The sequence below is a fragment of the Bombus impatiens genome, unplaced genomic scaffold (genome assembly GCF_000188095.3).
Source record: "Bombus impatiens unplaced genomic scaffold, BIMP_2.2 scf_0216, whole genome shotgun sequence".
Taxonomy (NCBI): Eukaryota; Metazoa; Arthropoda; class Insecta; order Hymenoptera; family Apidae; genus Bombus; species Bombus impatiens.
The window spans coordinates 607,915-628,546 of record NT_176635.1 but is presented as its reverse complement, the minus strand read 5'-3'; the positions used below and the strand labels follow the sequence as shown (position 1 = coordinate 628,546).

The 20,632-nt window shown below is 34.4% G+C and overlaps 1 protein-coding gene and 1 long non-coding RNA gene across 4 annotated transcripts; one reads left to right on the top strand and one right to left on the bottom strand.

The window, feature by feature from the left end:
• Positions 1-1,141: 1,141 nt before the first annotated feature.
• Positions 1,142-20,163, top strand: LOC100740978 (quinone oxidoreductase). Of its 3 annotated transcripts, none has more exons than XM_012383348.3 (3): positions 1,142-1,295; positions 14,493-15,218; positions 17,771-20,163. In XM_012383348.3, the coding sequence occupies exons 2-3, from the start codon at positions 14,503-14,505 to the stop codon at positions 18,204-18,206; spliced, it is 1,152 nt and encodes a 383-aa protein (XP_012238771.1). In that variant the 5' UTR covers positions 1,142-1,295; positions 14,493-14,502; the 3' UTR covers positions 18,207-20,163. The 3 variants fall into 3 exon arrangements, with proteins under 3 accessions (XP_012238771.1, XP_012238770.1, XP_003487990.1); XM_012383347.3 differs by lacking the exon at positions 1,142-1,295 and adding an exon at positions 13,281-13,674; XM_003487942.4 differs by lacking the exon at positions 1,142-1,295 and adding an exon at positions 13,284-13,674 and having other exon boundaries at positions 17,789-20,163.
• On the bottom strand, positions 13,543-14,493 carry LOC105680509. Its single transcript, XR_004461383.1, has 2 exons — positions 14,009-14,493; positions 13,543-13,916 (listed from the first exon to the last, which is right to left on the bottom strand). It is a non-coding gene; the product is annotated as an uncharacterized LOC105680509 (long non-coding RNA).
• Positions 20,164-20,632: the final 469 nt, after the last annotated feature.

The following is a 20,632-nucleotide window of genomic DNA, read 5'->3' as shown; positions in this document are numbered from 1 at the left end:
TATACGTATAATTTTAATTGTTAATAAATATCGAATATTATTACAATGAGATTTATAATTAACAGCAACAGATAAGACTTGTATACTAGAAGGCGGCTGAAATTAGTGTACAGTGGGATCTCTTGTGTAATCACTATAGAGATATAAAGATAGAGTGCGTGATCGAGCTGGGAAAGTGATATAAAAATAGAAAGAGAACGCTGTATAGAAGTCCTTTGTATCCTTGTCTAATACCTATGTATAATATCCACATTCATGCAGTAAATATAGAAGTGTAATATCGATTAACGAACGATATCAGTGTGCATGTCTGATTAGACGAAGACACAAGGAACTTCTATGCAGCATTTTTTTCTATTGCCATATCATATCCATTTACACGGTAACATATGGTTCGCGTACTCTATCCTTTATATGTATTTTTATGGTAATCACCTATTCGTGGCAAAAATTGACAGTTGATGTCTTTTATTCAAAATTATTCTTTAGAAAACAGTATCGACCTAAGGTCTGCGTATTCCATTTATGCAATCTGCAATTCATTCTAATCTTTAAATTTTTTGTGAATCTTAAAAAATCTTGCGTACATGTGTTATACATTGTAATGCATATACCAAATAATTCAAAATTTTGTCAGTATTATTTGACGTTTCGAAAAGATATTCTTTTATATATAATAACTAACATCATTACGTAATATAAAAATACAATGGTTGGCCCATATTATGTCTCATCTATGATTAAATATTTAAAAATTTCCAATTCAATCATCTCTATCAATAATTACCTTATTGGAAAGAATATCATTATGTTTAATAAAGTGATACTTGAACTAAAAGGACCAGGAGGCATGTCGAATCGGATGTATTTAATAAAATATATCCAATACAACTAACAATATATGTACTCTGAAAAATAAAAATCGTGATTCATGAATACATTGATCCGAAGCTTGTTCGGAGTTTTCCACTCATAAGAGTTTATCACTCGTCCTCTTCTAAAGAATAGAAAATAAGGGATTGCTATACTTACAGACCATAGGCCTTGTGTACGTGCGATCGATGACACCCCTTCCATAGGTCGTAGTTCGACGTTGGATTTGCAGACTTTTCGGAGTCGGCGCGATGGTGGTTCCCCGTGAAGCGCCCTCGCTGGATACGATTCTGCCCTCCACAGTAAATCTATCAGAATAAAACGAAGGCTTGGCGTGTGACTGTCAGCATTACGTGTTCGTTTTACGTGTTTTCGTGAAAGCAGTTGACACCAACGATATTATCAATCGGTTAATTTGTAAGGTGAGGAATCAACCTTGATTTGTCTTTCATAATAATTGCTTATGGATTTGCAGCTAAGTTCATGGAAAAATTAATGTCCCTGTGGTCGATCGTAAGTGTTAGGTAGGACATCGGGTATTATATAAAGTTCCTCAATTCCATGATCGAGTGTTTCTGTATTCACAATTAGTGTATGTGTATCACTTATGCGGAGCACAAGTGCTTACATATTGAAAAAGTTGATTTGTCTTGTAATGTTAATGAAAAGATGAATGTTGGTGATAAAAAACTGTCGTATGTGAATTTCTGTTGACGAAATATATATCCTGTATTTTAGACCTGGCCGTATAGTAAGTGCATTCTTCGAATATGCTGACATTTCGCAAAATTTAAAATATCAGTCATCCTGCAAATTTTTTTGCGATTAATAATCAGAATGTATGATACAATGCTTTATATATGATAGGGTACAATATACTGTAATATAGTAATCATAAATTACTGTTATTATACTACTGTATCTTATTCAGTTACGCTAATTTACATGTAATTTTGGATTTTATGCTTACAAAATCTATTAATTTTCCAATGGAGAAGTAAAACTAGATTAGCAGAAAAAGAAGTTAATATCGACCACTGACTTCTACGTCAGATATTGTAGGTGTTTTCACGTAACCGATATCGACAACAACGTGCCAACTCCGTGCCCCTGAATGACGCTTCCTGAACAGCTGATTGGAACATAGAAACGTGTCACGTTATCAACTGATCGTTCACGATACGTATTTATGTTACCACTTCGCACAGATACCGCGATACCACGAAACGCGCGATATCACGAATAACTACGCTATATTCGCAAAATAGCGGTATTTTAAAATCAGGCGCATTCATCGACCTATGAAAGTGTAAACAAAAGCCGAACTTGCGCTGTAATCAATTCGGCTGCTTGTTTCAGCGCGTGTAAAAGATGCACTGGCGTGCTAAAAATATTATCGCTGATTAAATGCAAGAACACATTCCATAACCTACGCAACTGAATTTTATTGAAATTTTTATTTTCTTTTTTTAAATATACAGTAGAATTTCAAGAATTAAGAAAGAGGTTATGTATATTTACGATGCATTATCATAAATGAAGTCTATGAATGGGCAAACTATATGGATCATTTCTTAGGACGTATATTTACTATACCTTTGCCTTAATCGATTCATTAACGATCACTAACTTTTTTCTTGATGAGCAGAGAGGTTCGAGGTCTGGTTGTAACTTTCTAACACGTACTAATAAGGTTGGTCGTCAACTTATAAATGTTAGTGAATGCAAAGGACTTGAGCCTTTATTTGATAACTTTTTCGGTTTGCACATCAGTATATACCATTTTTATCTCCGAAATGTTTCTGATAATTTGTTTCACGGTCATCGTTTCAAGGACTAGAATCGATAACAAAAATTTAAGATTATATCAGTTTTAAAATGCGGGAACAGTACTATTATATTTATCATATTTCGCAAAAAAATTTAACGGAAGCTACTACTTAAGCAAATCAAAGGTAACCCATAAAAATGTTTGCCTATTTTAAATTAAAATATTCCAGATAGATTCGTATAAATAATTACATTTTCATTGCTGCCAATTTGTTTTAATACGAGAAATATTTGTCTTTTTTGTCAGTTGACATCCTCTCATGAAGATTTTTGAACGATATTCTCAAATTATCAGCGAAACGACGTCATACGAGACAAAATAATATCACGTTTCGAGGACGCATGCAAGGACAAACGCATAATTTATTTCTCCTTGCATTGAGCTAATGTTTTGGATGTTACTAATGCTGCATCAGCTAATGCTGCATCGCCTATGCATCAAACCAGTTGTATATAATATGTAATCCTCTTAAACGTCTTTTCTCAAGAATTATTATTCCCCTGCGTTGATGTCTCACTTTTAAGCAGACACAACAATTACACATAATTTTAATTCTATCTTAATCGATAGCCATGGAATTGTTAAATTTTGTATATCAATATTTTTATATGTATATGTACAGTGATGAATAAAAGTATCGGTACAAGCTATAGTTTGTTTTATAAAATTTGGTGGGAACTAAAAACAGCATGATAAACATGATACTTTGTTTGATTTTCTTGTAAAATATAAGAAAAGTTGAGAATTATTACGATATTGATTTTGTTTCTTAAAACGTTTATGCAGAATGTTTATTTAGAGTAAATATTATAATCAAAGTTTCTATTTCGATTCCTATAACGGTTTTTATGTCGCTTTTAGTATACATTGTTAGTTTTACATCAATTTAGGTTAGGTTTGTAAAGGAATCAGAGTCCTACAATCAGTTCATGTATCAATTTTACAGTGATTAAAATTTTACGTTTCAGTAAAATAAGTCATTGTGTACTATTTATAATTTATTATTAAACTTTATTATTGAACTGCTTACTAATAATGAATTATGATTTAAACATGCATATGTAAGCTTATAAGTTCGAAGGCTATATTTTACATATTTATACAAGATTTTGCAGAAAAATGTGGTTTTATTCGTTACTGTATATAATACCGTATATGAATTAAGCTTCTGTTTAATAAAGTTTGTACTGCTCCATAATGTTTCGAGATATCCTGCTATAAAGTTAGAGCCGCATATTGTCCAGGTGCGTAGCGTTACGCAACGAGGTAACCCTTGATGAAACGAGTTATAATAACGTGACCCTCAAAGAATATTCAACAAACTTAGCTCCGCTATAATTATATTATGTATATGTATACAAAATAAGGCCTAGTAGCTGTACTCTCTCATGATTGAATGTTTTATATTACATAATAGGTACTTTTATTAACCCTACTACGCCCATGAATTTTTCACGTAATAATTTTTTAAGAAACTCTTCAACAAAATCTAAGACCAAAACAACGCAGCTGGCTTAAATGGCTATTAACTGTAATAAAGGCTCAAATTGATAATAGGTTATTAGATAGTGTAATTAAAAGTCATCCATCTTAATAGAAGTATTTACATACGAACTCACCCTTCAATTATTAATCTAAAAATTCCACGTTCTCATCGATCATATTATTCAAACCCCTTTAAGGAACAAGAATAAAAACAAGGCTTTTGCGTCACTCCAGTAGTATTACCGGAGCCCTATCATCAAAACACTCTCCCTTCCATCCATGCTTGAACCTCATCAGTCATAACTGCTTTTAAAACGTCCAAAAATATCTATCTTATATTACTTATACATATACATGTACCAGCGTTACCGATGGCTTGCCTCACACCGATGATGTACAATACTTTAATCTTCCTTTGACGTGTCCATATTTTTGTTTGAATGAGTTTGTTTGTTTATTGACAAGATAAGAAAGCCCAAAGTATATATTGTACACAAATATTGATATAAGCCATCCATTGGTCAAAGTTGTCAACTTCCTTTCCGGGACATTTTAATAATTTTTAAGTTAAGTGCCTTATAAAATTAGTAAAATTTAGTATCTTACATAATTTCATCAATATTCTCTATTCTTTGTTTTATGGCGTGAACCAATTTGGCAAATAAGCGGCTTATATATACATAGTAATTTTTCCAAAAATTCTCGTAATGCTGGTAAAAGTTCGGATATTCGCGACGCAACCGATAAAATTTTCTAACGGACGCAGTCGCTTATTTGGGGGAGTAAACATGATCCGAAACACCACGGGCATTGTACTCGGGAAGGTGAGAGCGTGTCGAGCGGAGTGGCTCGGCTGAGCACGCGGATGCTTGCTGATGTGCACGTGATTCCAACGTGCCACGGTTCCACGGCATCGACCGAGTTCCCCTTCCCCGTATCCCTCTGATGCAGTCTCACACCACGCGCACTACGCTATTTATGTACATCGGTTCATGGTAAAATCCTCGTTTTCATTTTTGTCTTTCAAAGGGCTTGGAAAAGTGAGATCAATCAGAACTTTCTTGCACAATTGAACTAATATGTATTACAAAATAGTGAAATTTTGCTAGTAACAAATCATTAGATTCTCTTATATTGATCTTGATGATAAAGCAAATGAAATTATTGAAGTAAATTTTGTAAATTACAAGTTATCCGATTATTTAATATAAAATTGTAAACTCGTGAACTTGTTATTTGTCAATTCATTAATATTATTACGATAGATTTCTATTTATATGAACTTGTCGAGAAACAAATAACTTATATAATTGGTGTATATACAATACATACAGTATGATTTTTCTCATCACCTATGATTTTTTGATTTATGGAAATAGGAATTCATGTTCAGATAAATGTATCTAACCGTCACGGAATTCATTTAATCAGGTAATAACTAAAGTTTGGTTCAAATGAATACAGTCAATATAAACGGAGGTCTGTTGTAATCGGTAAACTATTGTGCACTCGGAACGTAGAATTTTTGTATTAACGATTAAGAAATATAAATCCATATGTGTGTAAATATTTACACAGATTCCGCTCTATTTATTTCCTCTTACTTGTTTGTCTCATGACACGAGATTTAGGCCTTTACTTTTAACTTAAACACCATATCTTCTACATAGAAGTTAAAAATTTTGGAAAGACAAAGATGCTGCTTGAAAATAGAGGTTAAGTTCAAGATTTAGGTAGCATATATATGTTGTCGATTCGTGTCACTCTTACGAGTAAAAGTACTGCTCTCCTTCTCTTCAGTGGAAGATTTTCGCGTGGTAATAGAATCGTGATGGCATGCGATTTCTGTAATCATTCTAAAGATCGATTTTTGTAAACATTCTCGTAACTCGTTGTTTACACGTACTACAGAACTAGTGAGAAACATTCGATGATCCAATTTTTTCATCGGTGGGATTTACGCGAAAATAAAAGTTCGAGAAGATGCACGGTTGTGTAGTCTGGAAATTTTCTAAACGGTCATCTGGTATAAAATTTAAAGGATTCGGATTACATGCGTACATTTTGCGACTCAATTCGTGCTTGGAAATAAAAACCTTTTCATATCGTAATGTGGTGACGAAATTTTGCTGAAAAAAAAGTATTTTGTTTGTTCCTTTGGTAAAATGTACGATCGATTCTTGGTAGGAAAGTATCTCTTGATAGTAGTAGGCGTTAGGTGTAACGATTTCTTTTCTTTTTTTTTTTTCGCGCGATTGATTTATGTATGTGTATCACGAAGGCATAAGAATATCGTGTGCAAATTTAGAAAGCCAACTGCGTGTTGCTTCGCGTCCATTTAACAATATTTACAATGTTCCAGGGAACGAAATATACATTAACTGTGATGAGAAATTATTGGATGCACAAATAAAAATAATTTTACGAAAAAATAAACACTATTCTAATAAAGAGTACCTAGAAATTGTTGTTCTGGAGAAAATACGCGTGATGCATTCATCTGGAAATAGTGGAATTTATCGTGAAATACTGGTTTTTTAGGTTTATGATTCACTGTTCTCTTCATAGCACTCGGTATCATGTGATAAAGTTTTCAATAATAAAGATGATTGCGCGATAGAATGACTTACACTTGATTTTTAACAAGAAACTGTCTAATTGATAGATATACGTGAGAAATCTTTAGATTGCGCTTGAAAATAGAAGATTTTTGTCAAATCATAAAATCTCTAAATACTGACATCGTAAACATGTTTTCAAACGATAAGGATAGGTAAAGGAAAAGAAGAACTGTGAAATAGACAAAGTAGTAAAGTGGTCTAAGATATGGCGGTGGACATAGAAACAAACAGAGATATTTTTAGATAATTGTGGAATATAAGTATTTTTGAGATATTATTGTTATTATTGTGTAATGCCAAATCGTACTGTGAAGTTTCTTTGTCTTCAAGTAGCAGTGAACGCATCGCGAGAGTCTCTTTGTCTTTTGGAAATACAGGATGAGATCAGCTGCTTGTTGGTTCATTCACAGCGCATAAATTGCGTCGGTATACGTATTTGTATAACTAATAGCCATTTTAGTACAAGATAATAATTTTCTAAAAAGTGTTTATTGTTATTTGATCCTTCTGCATTCTTAGAGTGATTTTCCACTAAATCTTCCTATCGCTAGAAAATTATTTACATCTGAGGAAAATATGAAACAATTGTTATTGCTATATGTAATTCCTTGTTTCACTTTTATGCTGAAGATATTCTTAAGGAAGGTGAAATTTCTCTCCATTTTTGTTGTAATATTATCCACTCATAATAATACCACCACAATGTTATTTTTAACCATTATAAATAATATTTTACTTTCTTTTTTATTTTATTTTTAGCGAATATTAAATATAACGATAATAAAAATCGCGTTCGTTTAGCTTTATTGATTTTTCAAATAACAAAAATATACTCTGCGTTGAAATTTTATCCGTGATAGCATTAACGCGAATTTCTTTAATAATAGCTTTTCTCCAGAATTGAACGTTTTTTTTCTCTGTTCAAATGAATATAAAATCATGAAAAGGATATTTGAGAATATTACAGTAATCTTTATCATTTTTTCGTTCGATTTTCCGTTTTTCGTTGTGGAGAACTCATCACAATAACTTACAAAACAATCTTTTCAATTCAATCTAGATTTCTTTGATACATAAATCCTTGGAATAATGATGATCAATGTCTTCTATTGAGCTGATCGAGTAATGGTATAACACCTGGTTAAATGAGATAACACACAGTATTTACGTCTAAAATGTAACCGTTGCAAAGGATACTCTGCAGAACCTTTTCCAGAAATAATTCAAGTATCGTTAATCGTGATGATGAACCATAGACGAGCATGATTTTATGTACTTTGAACGACTGTTATTGTGATGCTATTAGATCGTAGTTGCTCGTGTGGCATATTTTATTTCTGGTATGTTCTTTCGTCGTAAAGTAACGATAATAATTCGATATTATGTATCATCTGTCGAAACTATCCTGAGCATCAACAAAGTATCTGTGTGACAGAATATTGTGGTGGTAAAACGAATTAAAAACGTATCTATTTTGAAGCTTAATTCTTTCTTAATTATGATGTCTTTTGATTTCAAGCCTTTAATTTACTAGTATATCAGTGACATCATTAATATTATTTGGTCATTTGAAGAAAAAAAAAATACATTAAAGTGTTGTTAGACATTCGTTCATTTGTCGGAATTAACGTGATTAATATTTGGATGCACGTTGACTCAATATTGTGGCAACTTATTAATTGAAAACATCAGATAAAGAGTGGAATAATCTGAAAATTATTAAAACACATACAAAAGCTTGGTGAATGTTAGCTTGGGGGACTTTGTGTGAAAATTGATCGATTCTGTTCTGTACCAAGGGAACGTATTAGCGAGATATTCTCTAATACCATTTATTCGAATGGTTGAGCTGTTTTATTGTATAAGATTATTATATAAACAGTTTGTAAAGTACATATCGTGTAATAAAAAAGCGTCAAACAGCTACTGTTTGTACGAGATAAAACGAGTTGATCAACAATATAATAATCGACTTCAGTATAACGAAGGTATTGACAAGGTAGTTTTCTTAAAAATAAAATAATAAATCGTATTTTTGATAACAAAAAGATAATCGATTGATGTGCGATCAAAATATGGTATAAAGCACGAATAACAGTATCTTTTTACCTATTGCGAATGACAAACACGTTCTTACACAATGCAAGCTGCATGAGGCACTATGCTCCTCCTCGAAGCCAAGGTTAGTATCGTAATTGCAGCTAATTGTATTTTGCTGCTGTTTCTTAGCTCTATGTGAAAACAATTCAGTTTCGTCTAGGTTTCCTTTCTTTAGAAATCCGTCTTAGAAATATTAGTGAAATAATTGCCTACAAGATGATGAGTTTAGAAAAATCACTTGGAAATGTTTAAAAGAGGAAAAGATTTATTTTACAGAACAAAGTCAAACAAATGCAATTCAATTATTTCTCAATTATTCTCGCTATTATTCGATGAGTGGATGAAATGTGGCAAAATTATTACTTGCACTGGTTATTACGTAACATTGCCACGGTATTATTACAGGATGATACTACTAAAACAAAATTTGCGTGGACTGGAATTTTCTCTATTATAGTCTGTTAACGATTAAAGGATTGCCAAAAAATAATTTAAAGCACCATTTAAAAAATTATTTTTAAAATATTTGGAGAATCGTAAAGTAAAAAATAAATACATGGTACTCTCATTGGTATTGTTATCACGAGTCCTGCTCCTATTCGCTATGAGAACTTTGTTCGTTATGCGAAACAATCAAAGACGGTTCTAGGACAAACCTAAAATAATTCTTAAGTATCTACATTGTCTTCTTATCGTGTTTCATGCTATTTCAGTACAGCATGAAGTAAGCATTTCCGGGATCTAGACAAACTGTCTGTCTCGGTCTGTTTCCGCGTGTTTGATGTGACTGCAAATTTCGCACCTACGATAATAACGATGCCAGTCAGATATAATGGCAAAGACACGATGTATTAATGCTAATAGTTAGAATTAATTAGGTAACGGAGGAAATGTAGGCGTTGACGTTATCGTACGTCATTATCATCGAATTGACTTACTCGAACAATGCGTTGAAAAAGATTGCAACTGCGTTGCGTTATTCTCTCTATTGAAATGGTGAACTCCTTTTAATTGACCTCGTTAATTAACCTTCTCACAATTACCTTGTTGTCAACAATCGTGATAAAGAAGATCATAGTTTTCTTTTTTTTTTTTATTTTCTATGACCTTCTTCAATCACGATTGTTGACAACACCGTAATTTATTTTTTTTTATATCTTTTAATATCTTTGCTATCGTGTTTATTACAATGTAAGTATTTTCTAACAAGGCCAAATAATAGTTTGAAACGCAGTGTTTCACCTTCAAATTTTTCAAGTTTCAGTCTTTTAGATCTTCGGATTTCCAGACTCCCAAGTTTCTTACTATGCAATAATATCGCATTTACATATTTTTCACATGTTATTTCACTACTTGGTTCTTAACGAGTTAAGGATCAAGTAATACTAGATCTAACGTTAGGGCTGTCCTTTCCTCGTTTATTCTACTTGCCCCAAGTTCCTGTTTGTTGCTGACGATCGCTTATGTGTCAAGCAATTATAAACGTACCACAATGCAAATATTACAAAAAGATGCTCGTGGTTTATCGAATAAATCACTTGATAATGAATTATAGAAACTGATAAACAGAGGAAACGAATTTCAGAGGCAACGTTTATTCTATCTCCTACTGAAAAACTCGGGCAATTATTCTCGTAAACGAATGTTTAACCCAGATTTTGATAATTTCTTGACGATAACCGAACGCTGGCTATTATGATACTTCGTCTGAAACTAGTACGAGGGCCAACACGATCCCTCCTACACATAACTCACAATCTTTTTCTATTTTATCTGTATTTTTATTATATTTCACAATCGAGTGTGCTTTTTATTTGCCGCTGAAGGACTCTTCTTTTCCATTTCCATTTACGTTCACGTGTACAACACATGATACTTGGTTTTATTTAAATATTGTAAATCGGTCGTTATCAGCATCGTCGCTGGCGAAATAAATTCGTGCAATTTAAAGCACATCGTGAAGTATTTGGAACAATTGGCGACGATTTCTTAGGGGAAAAATTAATTTCGTCTCAAGGTGAATCTTGTCTGAAATTATTCAGCGATTATTTGCATGCGGATTCGTATGACGTACGATGAAAATTGGACAGCATTGGAAGGGTCATCGCGAAGTTGATAAGATCCATGTCACCACTTGATCAATAATAAACACATGGCTACATACATATGCGTATTATTTGAGTCAAAACAAAACAATGTCATTCTTTATAAGCACAACCATATGATATGCCATATGATGTGTCACATGAGTGCCATATGATACATCAAATTAATAACCGATCATCGTTATTTTATTTTATCGCACTGGAGAACACTAGTGATCAGGAAGGTTAAATCAAACATTTAAGAGAATCCAACTGAAAGATTCGGGAAAATTTCGAAGTTTATCGATCGTTTTTACAATCTTCTACGTCGTTTGAGAAAAGAATCAATTACCCTGTTCAGAGTCTATTCCAAGATATTCAAATTCCAAATTAGTCTTTAGCTTTTTTTTTAAACAACTCTGTAAAAATCACGAGTTTTTAATTTTTCGTTTTTAACAATCGTTTTTAACAATCGTTTTTAACATTGAATTTTACTAAGACAGAGCCACGATCTATTTTCATTAATTTATCTATTTTTAATATACCATTTTAATATTAATTTATTATCGTACTACATTAATTATAGTCTTTTATATATAACTTATTGCATTTTCATCGTTCCTTTACGCTACTTGAAACGATTAGCCAATTCAATATTGAAAGTATTTATATTAAATATAGAATCTGGATATTGATTTAGATACTTAAACTAAACGTTAAATATGAAAGAAATTTCTCCCTTTTTCTGCAATAAAAAGACTTCAAAGATATTAATTACGTTACTAAAGGTAATTTTTTGATCGCTTCATTCAGCGCGATATTCGTTAAATTTACTTATCGACTTTGAAACAAGTCAAGACATAGAAATAACCACATTTCGAAGAATATTGATTACTCGTTCAACAAAGTTACGCTTTAGGAATAGAACATTCTGCCGATAAGATAATGTTTATTAAATATCGACTATATATAACTTTCACACATCTGAATAATTAATAACGTATATCAGCATTTTTATTGTCTCAGAACATGTTGAGTTCCCATATTCATTGATATCGTGTTGTCTATATATCCAATATCTATTCGTTATATGAAAATACGAGATGGTCAGACGGTTTCTCGTGATCGTTATAGAAAGATTACCTTATCTTAGCGATGAATAACACGCGATATATACTTTACATTCTCCGAATTACTTCTATGCGATTTCAAGAAATTTCCAATATCAGATGAAGATTTCCATCGTTGTTAACACGTCGAGGATAAGGCAATATTTTTGCAAATTCTCTAACGAGATATAATTATAATCAAGCAAATTCTCACCTGCACACCTTTAGATACAAAGACTACTGTTTCCCCTCTGAGTTTTAATTTCACGTTTTTTTCCATAGACGACGATTAGATGTAATCATGCAAATTCTCATATTAGTCAAAGATATCTGTTGTTGTAACGCTGGGTAACATTGCAACGTAATTATTAATACTTCTTGTGTATCTCTTATATCCGATACCAAAAACGCAAGAAATATCGCTGATAGAGAAATAATTTTTTTTATTATAAAGAAGTATTCGTTCTTATTTTGCTACATCGTCAAAAGGCTATATATGTTCACAAATTTATTTATACGATAGCTTTTTTTCTCTCTCTTATTTGTTATCGGTGAAGAAGATACAAGATTCTCTTGATTCTCACATCATCAAGGTCGTTCTAGCTGCACAGGAATAACCCAGTAGAATAAGTACAAGGAGTTGAAATATTTCATTTTACTCGTAAATAAGATAACAATCAGCGAATCGACGAAAAAGAACGATCTCATCGCGTTTTTCTCAAATAATTTTCGAATACATCGCGATCGATTCACGATAAAACGTAATGTCGATAATACGTGAACTATTATCGAGAAACGTATAATTACACCTCTTCTATTGCTTTTACGTACTTCTATTGTTCGGAAACATATTCCACGAACAACACGTGGGGCACCCCAACGAAGATCATAGAATTTGCAGCACGGAGTCTCGAAATACGTGTTCGAAGAGTTAAATCGATGGCAGTCGTCATCGAAATAAAAACACGAGCTATCTCCGCCTCATTCATGCGTCTATCACGAAGCACTGGACGAACGTGAGGGCGTCGATATAGGAGAAAAACAGAGGTTGCACGTGGTACGCGAATGCTCGTACCTGCTTACGTTCCGTTTCTTCGGATCCCTACCATGACTCCTTTTCTGCCTACCATGACTAACGCAGCTTGAACGAGAAAGCCCGTCCGGGTATAAAAGTGAAGGAGCGTGAGCGCGCTCCACTAGTACGTTTTACGCGTTCACAGAGCAACGTACTCTGTTTTTACCAAAGTTCTTATTTTCTTCGTAACTCGAAGTCGTTCCCTTCCAATCGTTCGTTTGCCTTCAACCAAGTTTCAACTTGATATATTCGAAAGTGAGATAATTCCACGAGCGTTTGATCTTATTGTGAATTCGAAGAATCGAGTCGCGAGATTCGTTGACGAGATTCCATCCTCTTGAAGGAGATTGAAATTTTTCGAGAATAGATTTAGAGTGGAGTTGTTGATAATAATCGAGCACTGTGAAATAGAAGTAAGAAAAGCCTGATACAGAATGCCCGTCGAATTGGAGTCAGTGGCACCGATCACACACAAGCCCTTCTCACCTTGTAACGGGTATGCATGTGTTTTAATCTCGTTTAGTGAATTACGTTTATTGAAAGAGAGTTGAGGCCAGCGCGAGTGTGAAATTGCCTCGATTATCTTGATATATGATATAGTCGTATACGTACCTTGGTGGAGTCTTGTGTAAGAGGCAACAGCTGACGCGTAGAAACTGGGGCTAACGGCGTGTTTCCGCTTGCGGTTGCGGCTGCTTCAAAATTTCCGATACGTCGCTTGTAATTTGTTGGCCTTGTCTGGAAATTTTCGCTGTTTAATATAATTGATATTAACGTAATCAATTTATTTCCTCGCTCGTAGACTTTTATAAAATATAACAGTATCATACTTTTTCGTACGGCGGATACAATTTCGCTCATCAAATCGTTGTATCTCAATTTTGTTTTCGTGAAATGGACGAGATCTTCGACGTTTTGGAAAAGATCTTAGTATAAACTTGAAACGAAGAATCGCGCATATAAGCGAGAATTCTTTCGTTTTCGACTGAATCGAAAATGACTCAAAGAACGTATCAGTGTTGACATAGCTTGCGTTATATATGTGTATATATAAGCTTGACACTGAGAAACATCCCAAAAATAATTTTCTCCCGATACTTTGTATCCAGACTGCGGATGTTCATACATAAAATTTTAATTCTGCAAAAATACATACAATGCGCGTAATATTCGCTGTACGAAAATTAGAAACGAAAAAATATAATATCCACGTAATAACATTTAGTGGGTAAAATAAAAAGCGCAGAACGAAATATACCTAATTTACTTATATTCAAAGTACCCTTCAGCCTATTCATTGGTGTCTCTTTGCAGGGAGAAGAAGATGAACAAACTATGCAGACAGGTGTCCATCGACAGCCCGAGCGTGACGGGTCGCGAATGGGTGTTCAGTTTCGACGTTCCTGTTCCCGATGTTCCAGCGCACGGAGCCCGGATCCGGGTGATGTGTGCAGGTGCTTGCTACCATCCTCGTCGTTCGCCAAGCCTATCCAGCCTGACCTCTGTCTCCAGTGGAAGCAGTTTAGCGACAGATGTTTCTCTGGAGGGTGACTTCCCGGCATCGTTGCCTCATCACGGAGTCCGTGACGCAGCTCTGTTCCCTGGATACGAGGTAGCAGGAGTGATCGAGTCCCTTGGAGCGAATGTTCCCGAGGACTGCGGCTACACGGTTGGAGATCGAGTGATTCTTTATCCTTACGAGGGAATTCCAAATGGATACGTCGAATACCTGGTCGTTCACGATCTGAAGTATCTTATAAAGATACCAGATAACGTCAGCCTCAGCGTAGCGGCCATGTTACCAGCTGGTGCTCTATTAGCCATGAACACCGTTTTTGCTGCTCATGAACACGTTCAAGCGGTGCTGAAGCAGAGAGGCGAGAAGAGCGTTTGCAAGATTCTAATTGTTGGCACTGGCGGTCTGGCACTTTGGGCTCTGAGAATCGCGGCGTATCACTTCAGCAACATGAAGGATAGGGTTACCATTACAATCGCTTCGCTGAAAGACGATGGACTGACTATGGCTCAGGAATTCCAACGGTGAGTTGTTTTGAGCGTCGGATAGGACGACCTTGTTGATGTTAGATGGTAGACGATAGGAACTGTAAATATGTTTGTTGTTGTAAATACGTGTCTTATTGCAAATACGTCTTTTACTGCGAATACGTCTCTTATTGCCGATATGTTTTCTTTGCGACGAAGAAGCGAGATCCTTCGAGAGAAATGATATTCTTGGTGTTGTTAGCTCCCGAACAATGAATTCTCGACATTTTCACCTGTCATCTGACCTTGGACATTACGTTTCTCTGGGAACTCAGTGACAGTAGTAATGTTTCGTCAAGCTCATAGTCTGGAAAAACTGAAGATAAAGTACTGTCGGTAAACTAATGAATTTTAATTCAAATAGATTAGAGGTAAAAGATTCTCGAAAAAATCAAGTATTTTCATTAAGTTGGAACGAGGATTTCCTACCGTTTCGTATTTGTTGACTAACAGTTGAAAATCCAATTCGTATGCGTCATTAAAGACTCAAGTAGTTCTCTTTTTATCTAGAATTCCGTAATTAAATTGCATCTTATCAAATATAAACAAATGCATATCTGGATACACTTGAGCATTAGCGTATCTATTGAGATAACAAATAATCACATTGTAACTATGATCACATGATAACAAATAATCATGTGATATCACATATAAATTTTTTAACGATTCACCATGGGAATTGACCTTCTCTTGAAGCTAGACTCGCCTTTAATTGGTTGCTAGATGAACGACGCGTATTAAACTGATCATTGTTCGTCGTTGATCTTTGAACTAGGCAGCTGGCAGTGTTTGGTCGATTAGCAAAGTCGTTTTGTTTTTGTTATTCGAGCTAATTGATCGTGTCGACACCAATGATAAAGTCATTTAGATACATCGACGTTCTGCTCGATTCTATCTATCTTTTCCGTGATTGCTATTACATAAATTCGTATCTCGGATCTCTTCCGCATACTTTTATATACGCGATGCGTCATCCGATTTGAATATTATATAAACCGATAAAAAGGATTGAAAAAGAGATCGAAACATGTCGTTGTCTATATGTATGTATAATGTATTCCAATTTCTGATAATCACTGCACTCTGTCGTCTTTCATTTGCATGTACAGCTTTCAGCAGTCGATTACCTTTAAATTACTGGCGATCGATGTCTCCCTCGTTCTTTTTTGCCGGCAATTATTATATTATACCTACCGTGATGTGTCATCGTTGACTATTCTATTCATCTACATATTTATCTACACGTTCATTTCCATACATAAAAAGGTAAAGAAAAACGGGAAAATGATGAAACTCACTATGACTTATAGTTATCTACTTAGTTATCAGCATGTTACATGTCCGCGTGAATATTTCCAAATAATAATTACAATTAAGAGAAACAGAAAAATGCTATCTTATTATATATAAATAGACAAACGGGGAAATAGATTAAAGTTATTATTTTAATCTATATCGGTGATATTAATTATTAAAGGTATTAGCGCATTGATGTGTGGGTAAATAAAAATGGTCGGCAAACTAGGTATCGGTGAAATCGTGTCGATAAGGACATTTTCGATGAAATGATTGTCGGTGATTTAAAGGTAACTGTTTGAGCACTTGTCAGTAAGTAGTTGGTTTAGATTAGTAGAAGTAGTATTGTTTGATATGTAGTATTGTCTGTTATCCAGTATCACGTTTAGGAATAAGGAACATGACTTAGGTATCGAAATTAATTTATTGAGGACCAAGCAGTGAAGTAGTGCATGAACGCAACATTATTGGGAAACTTGAATAAAGTAATTTATATATTGTAGATAGAAGAGAGATGTATTACAATAATGGATACTTCACGAAAGCTCAGTAGCATACTATTAGTGAGCCTTATATGTTCAAGATATCCGAAGTACAGTGCTCATTGCAACATTCAGAGGATAAAGCAAGTTTCCGTTTAGGTTCCATTCTTTTAATCGTATTCAGAAAAAACATCAATTTACATGAACATCCACAGTCTACTCGCTAGATATATATAAATCAGAGATATAAAAATAATTTCCATTAAAAAGAAGATAGCTTATACTATTTATAAAATTTCGTAAAATTATAAAACCTAGATCTCTGGAAACAGCGATGGAAAGAATTCCCTTAATAACTTTTCTAACAAAATATTACAAACCAAAATTCAATAACGTATAAGTTGATCGAAGATATTACAAACGGAATATTGCATTACACTGAACATTGTGGTTGTTAATGAATTGACAAATCAGTCCCGTGTAACGATTTAAAAATTCAAACCCTATCCCAACACCTCGATCTTACAACTAAATAATTTCCCTTATCGAAACCTATTTCAATAAAACATATTTTCATTAAATCCAAATAAATCCGATTTGGTTCAGACAATACCTTGATCGCCTAAATCTTTCTACCCTTTTATCGAAACATCGTTTTAATTTCCATTCGATCTCCTATACATATGGTGCAAGAAATTAGAGTAGATAGCTAAATAACCGAGTCCATCTGCATCCTATCCGAAGTCCATTCGATTTATTCACCAACAGTTTCCTTTCTCACTACAGCGTGAACGTGGTACAATGGAGCGAGGATCTGTACGAGAAACAGCTGATCGAGCGCACGATGGATGCCTGTCAAGGTCACGTGGATGTGGTGATCGATTTCGGTACAACCTCGCGCAGTCTACATCGCAGTATGCAATGCCTGAGCAAAGGAGGCGTGGTGTTCGTGATCAAAGAAGTGGCCGATCGATTGCTACCAAAATTCAGCAGACGCGCGGAGGAATGGCAACAGAGTATCAAATCAGTGGAGGCTGGTACTCTGGAGCAACTTCGCGAATTGGTCGAGCTGGTGGCTTCCGGTGAAATCGAGCCCCCGCCACATACCGTTTATCCTGCAGAAGAGGTTCTCGACGTGGTCCGCAAGCTGTGTCACTCTGAGATTCAAGGTCGTGCGATTTTACGTTTCTATCCAGCGGATTAAAGGATTTTCTGGAACTAAACATCTTGTGCCGCGCGGATCGGCACGAAACGCGAATCGGAAAACGACCGAGGAGATTTGAAGAATAGACGGTAGCCGGATCAACTTCGGTTAATTAGGTATTGAGGCCAACGTGGCTGAACAGTGTGGATACTTCGAACACTGAAGCTTCACAGAGTAATTCACAGAGAGCATGGGTCGTTGAATAATGTTTCTCCTCTGCACGAAATGCAGGGAGCAAGGAGAATATAGTTGTCCTATGAAAAACGTTAGATCACTGGGCGATTAATTTATATACAAAGTAATACGATTGATCTTTGGATGAAGCGAAACGAGAAAAGTTGGACGATCCACCGTATACCACTGCGTATCTATTAATGGTGTATTATACGATAACGACTACCTTTGGATCGGTTCACATATTTACATATATTGTATCGTTGCTATGTGCAGTACCGATAAGTGCACACTTACTCGCATCTTTCGTTTCGAAGGCGTTTAATCACGCTTCCCAGGAATTTGTTGAAAATCATCGTGAAATTGTATGGTCATAGAGTAGAGAGTAAAGAGGTATTCGAGAAACGATGATGTCATGGAAACGTAGGAAATACCACAGAGAAAGTTGTATCGCTGAATTGAATACACCGTTATGCATGCGAGATTTTCCATGGCTCTTTCGCTAATATCGTGGTATTGCTTTCACTTAAAAGTTGTTAACTTAAGAATGTAATTATATATTTCATTTCCAACGTCGAAAGACTTTGCCAATATTACCTAATGGGCTGTTAATACATTGTTGACCAGTTATTTTACGTAAAAATTAACGCGTACCGCCGCCTATTTTATGCAAGATCGAACAATTCTACTTTATACATAAAAACACAAGTTAACCTGTAACCGATCAACAATGTGTTAGGATAAGATTTTAATATAAAATATAATTAACGCTCGAGTTGTTGAACTTTAATGATCTGCGACTATAACAAAGCACAATCTGCGATAAAATTTGAAAGAAACGTTTCTGAATACCTTGCCAACCAATGAGAGTTTAAGAGATAACAGAGTTATCGACTAATAACTAAGTTAAGTCTCGGGTAGATTTTAACCTTACGTGGTATATATATATATATCGGATACACGTATAAATCCGATGTATCAAAAGATGATTAATGGTACTGTTAAATATTTAATGTCAATTGAATCGTAATGGCCGTCATGATTTCAAGTTTTTAACATGTAATACCGGCCTGTAATTGTTCGTTGAGGAATTCGATTAGGAAAGACAAAGTTATGCGGGGAGATTTTGTAATCAGGTAATCAAGTATCATCGTTTAAATGACATAAATCATACTCAGAACGCATTTCGCACACGTACTCGGAATATAATCGAGCAATTAAAATGTGGAAGGAAATCGTAAAATAAACCTCCTAATTCGTTAGGTACAAATAATGAATCATATCGGTCGGCGGTTTTACGAACGAAACTGTCATCACGTGAAAAGAAACGTTGCTTTACCATTACATGTAGATTTGGTAAACGTTTGCATTTAACGAATGATATAACATTTATAAAATACGATTGTCTCGTAATCGAGACACCAGAATTACTTTCGAACGTGTTATCACGTTTCGGGGCATTTTCGCAAATTATGCTTAGGTATCAGTATTCCTTTATCACATAGCGCAATTTAGGATAAGTTGATCATTTTGTGCGCGTATAAGGAAATAACTAATCGTATCTCATATCGCAGTTATTACATCTCTATCTTGAAAGACTGTTTTCTTTATTTAAGTATAATTAACTTTTTATTTCCGTTCTCTCTTTTTAATTTTTCATTGTAAACCTAGGTGATAATTTAACAGCGTGGATACGTGTTACCACACGTTATTCTACTGACTGTTCGCTGTGGCAGTAATTGTATTATATTATGGTGATAATACAACAGATTTATTAAAATAATTGTACTTGTTTGTATTTCATACTACACCTTCATTTAGATCCTTGTTGTCTTCCTCTACATGAATTCTTGTGTTTCTATCCGTGTGTATCGAATGACTGACATTGAAATCGATAAAAATCGTTAATTCGTCGAAAGTAGGTTAATCGATTATACAGAGGTTTCAATTCATAACGAAAAGATCGAGTATGCTCAAGGACTTACTATTAACTAATTAAACTGCAATTTGCTTTTTAAACTGCTCTCCATTACCTTCTCTCCAATGAATTCATTGTCCTTAATTATAATAAATTGTTGCCGGTCGTCATATGTGCCAGATTATTTTTTTCTTTGCTCAAGATTATTATTAATTCATGCAGCTAATGAAATACTTAATATCAATTTATAAATAATTTCTGAGATCACGTCCTTCATTTACATGTCCAGCCTGTAATATAATAATATCAATATTTAGTTTGTACTCGAGTATGC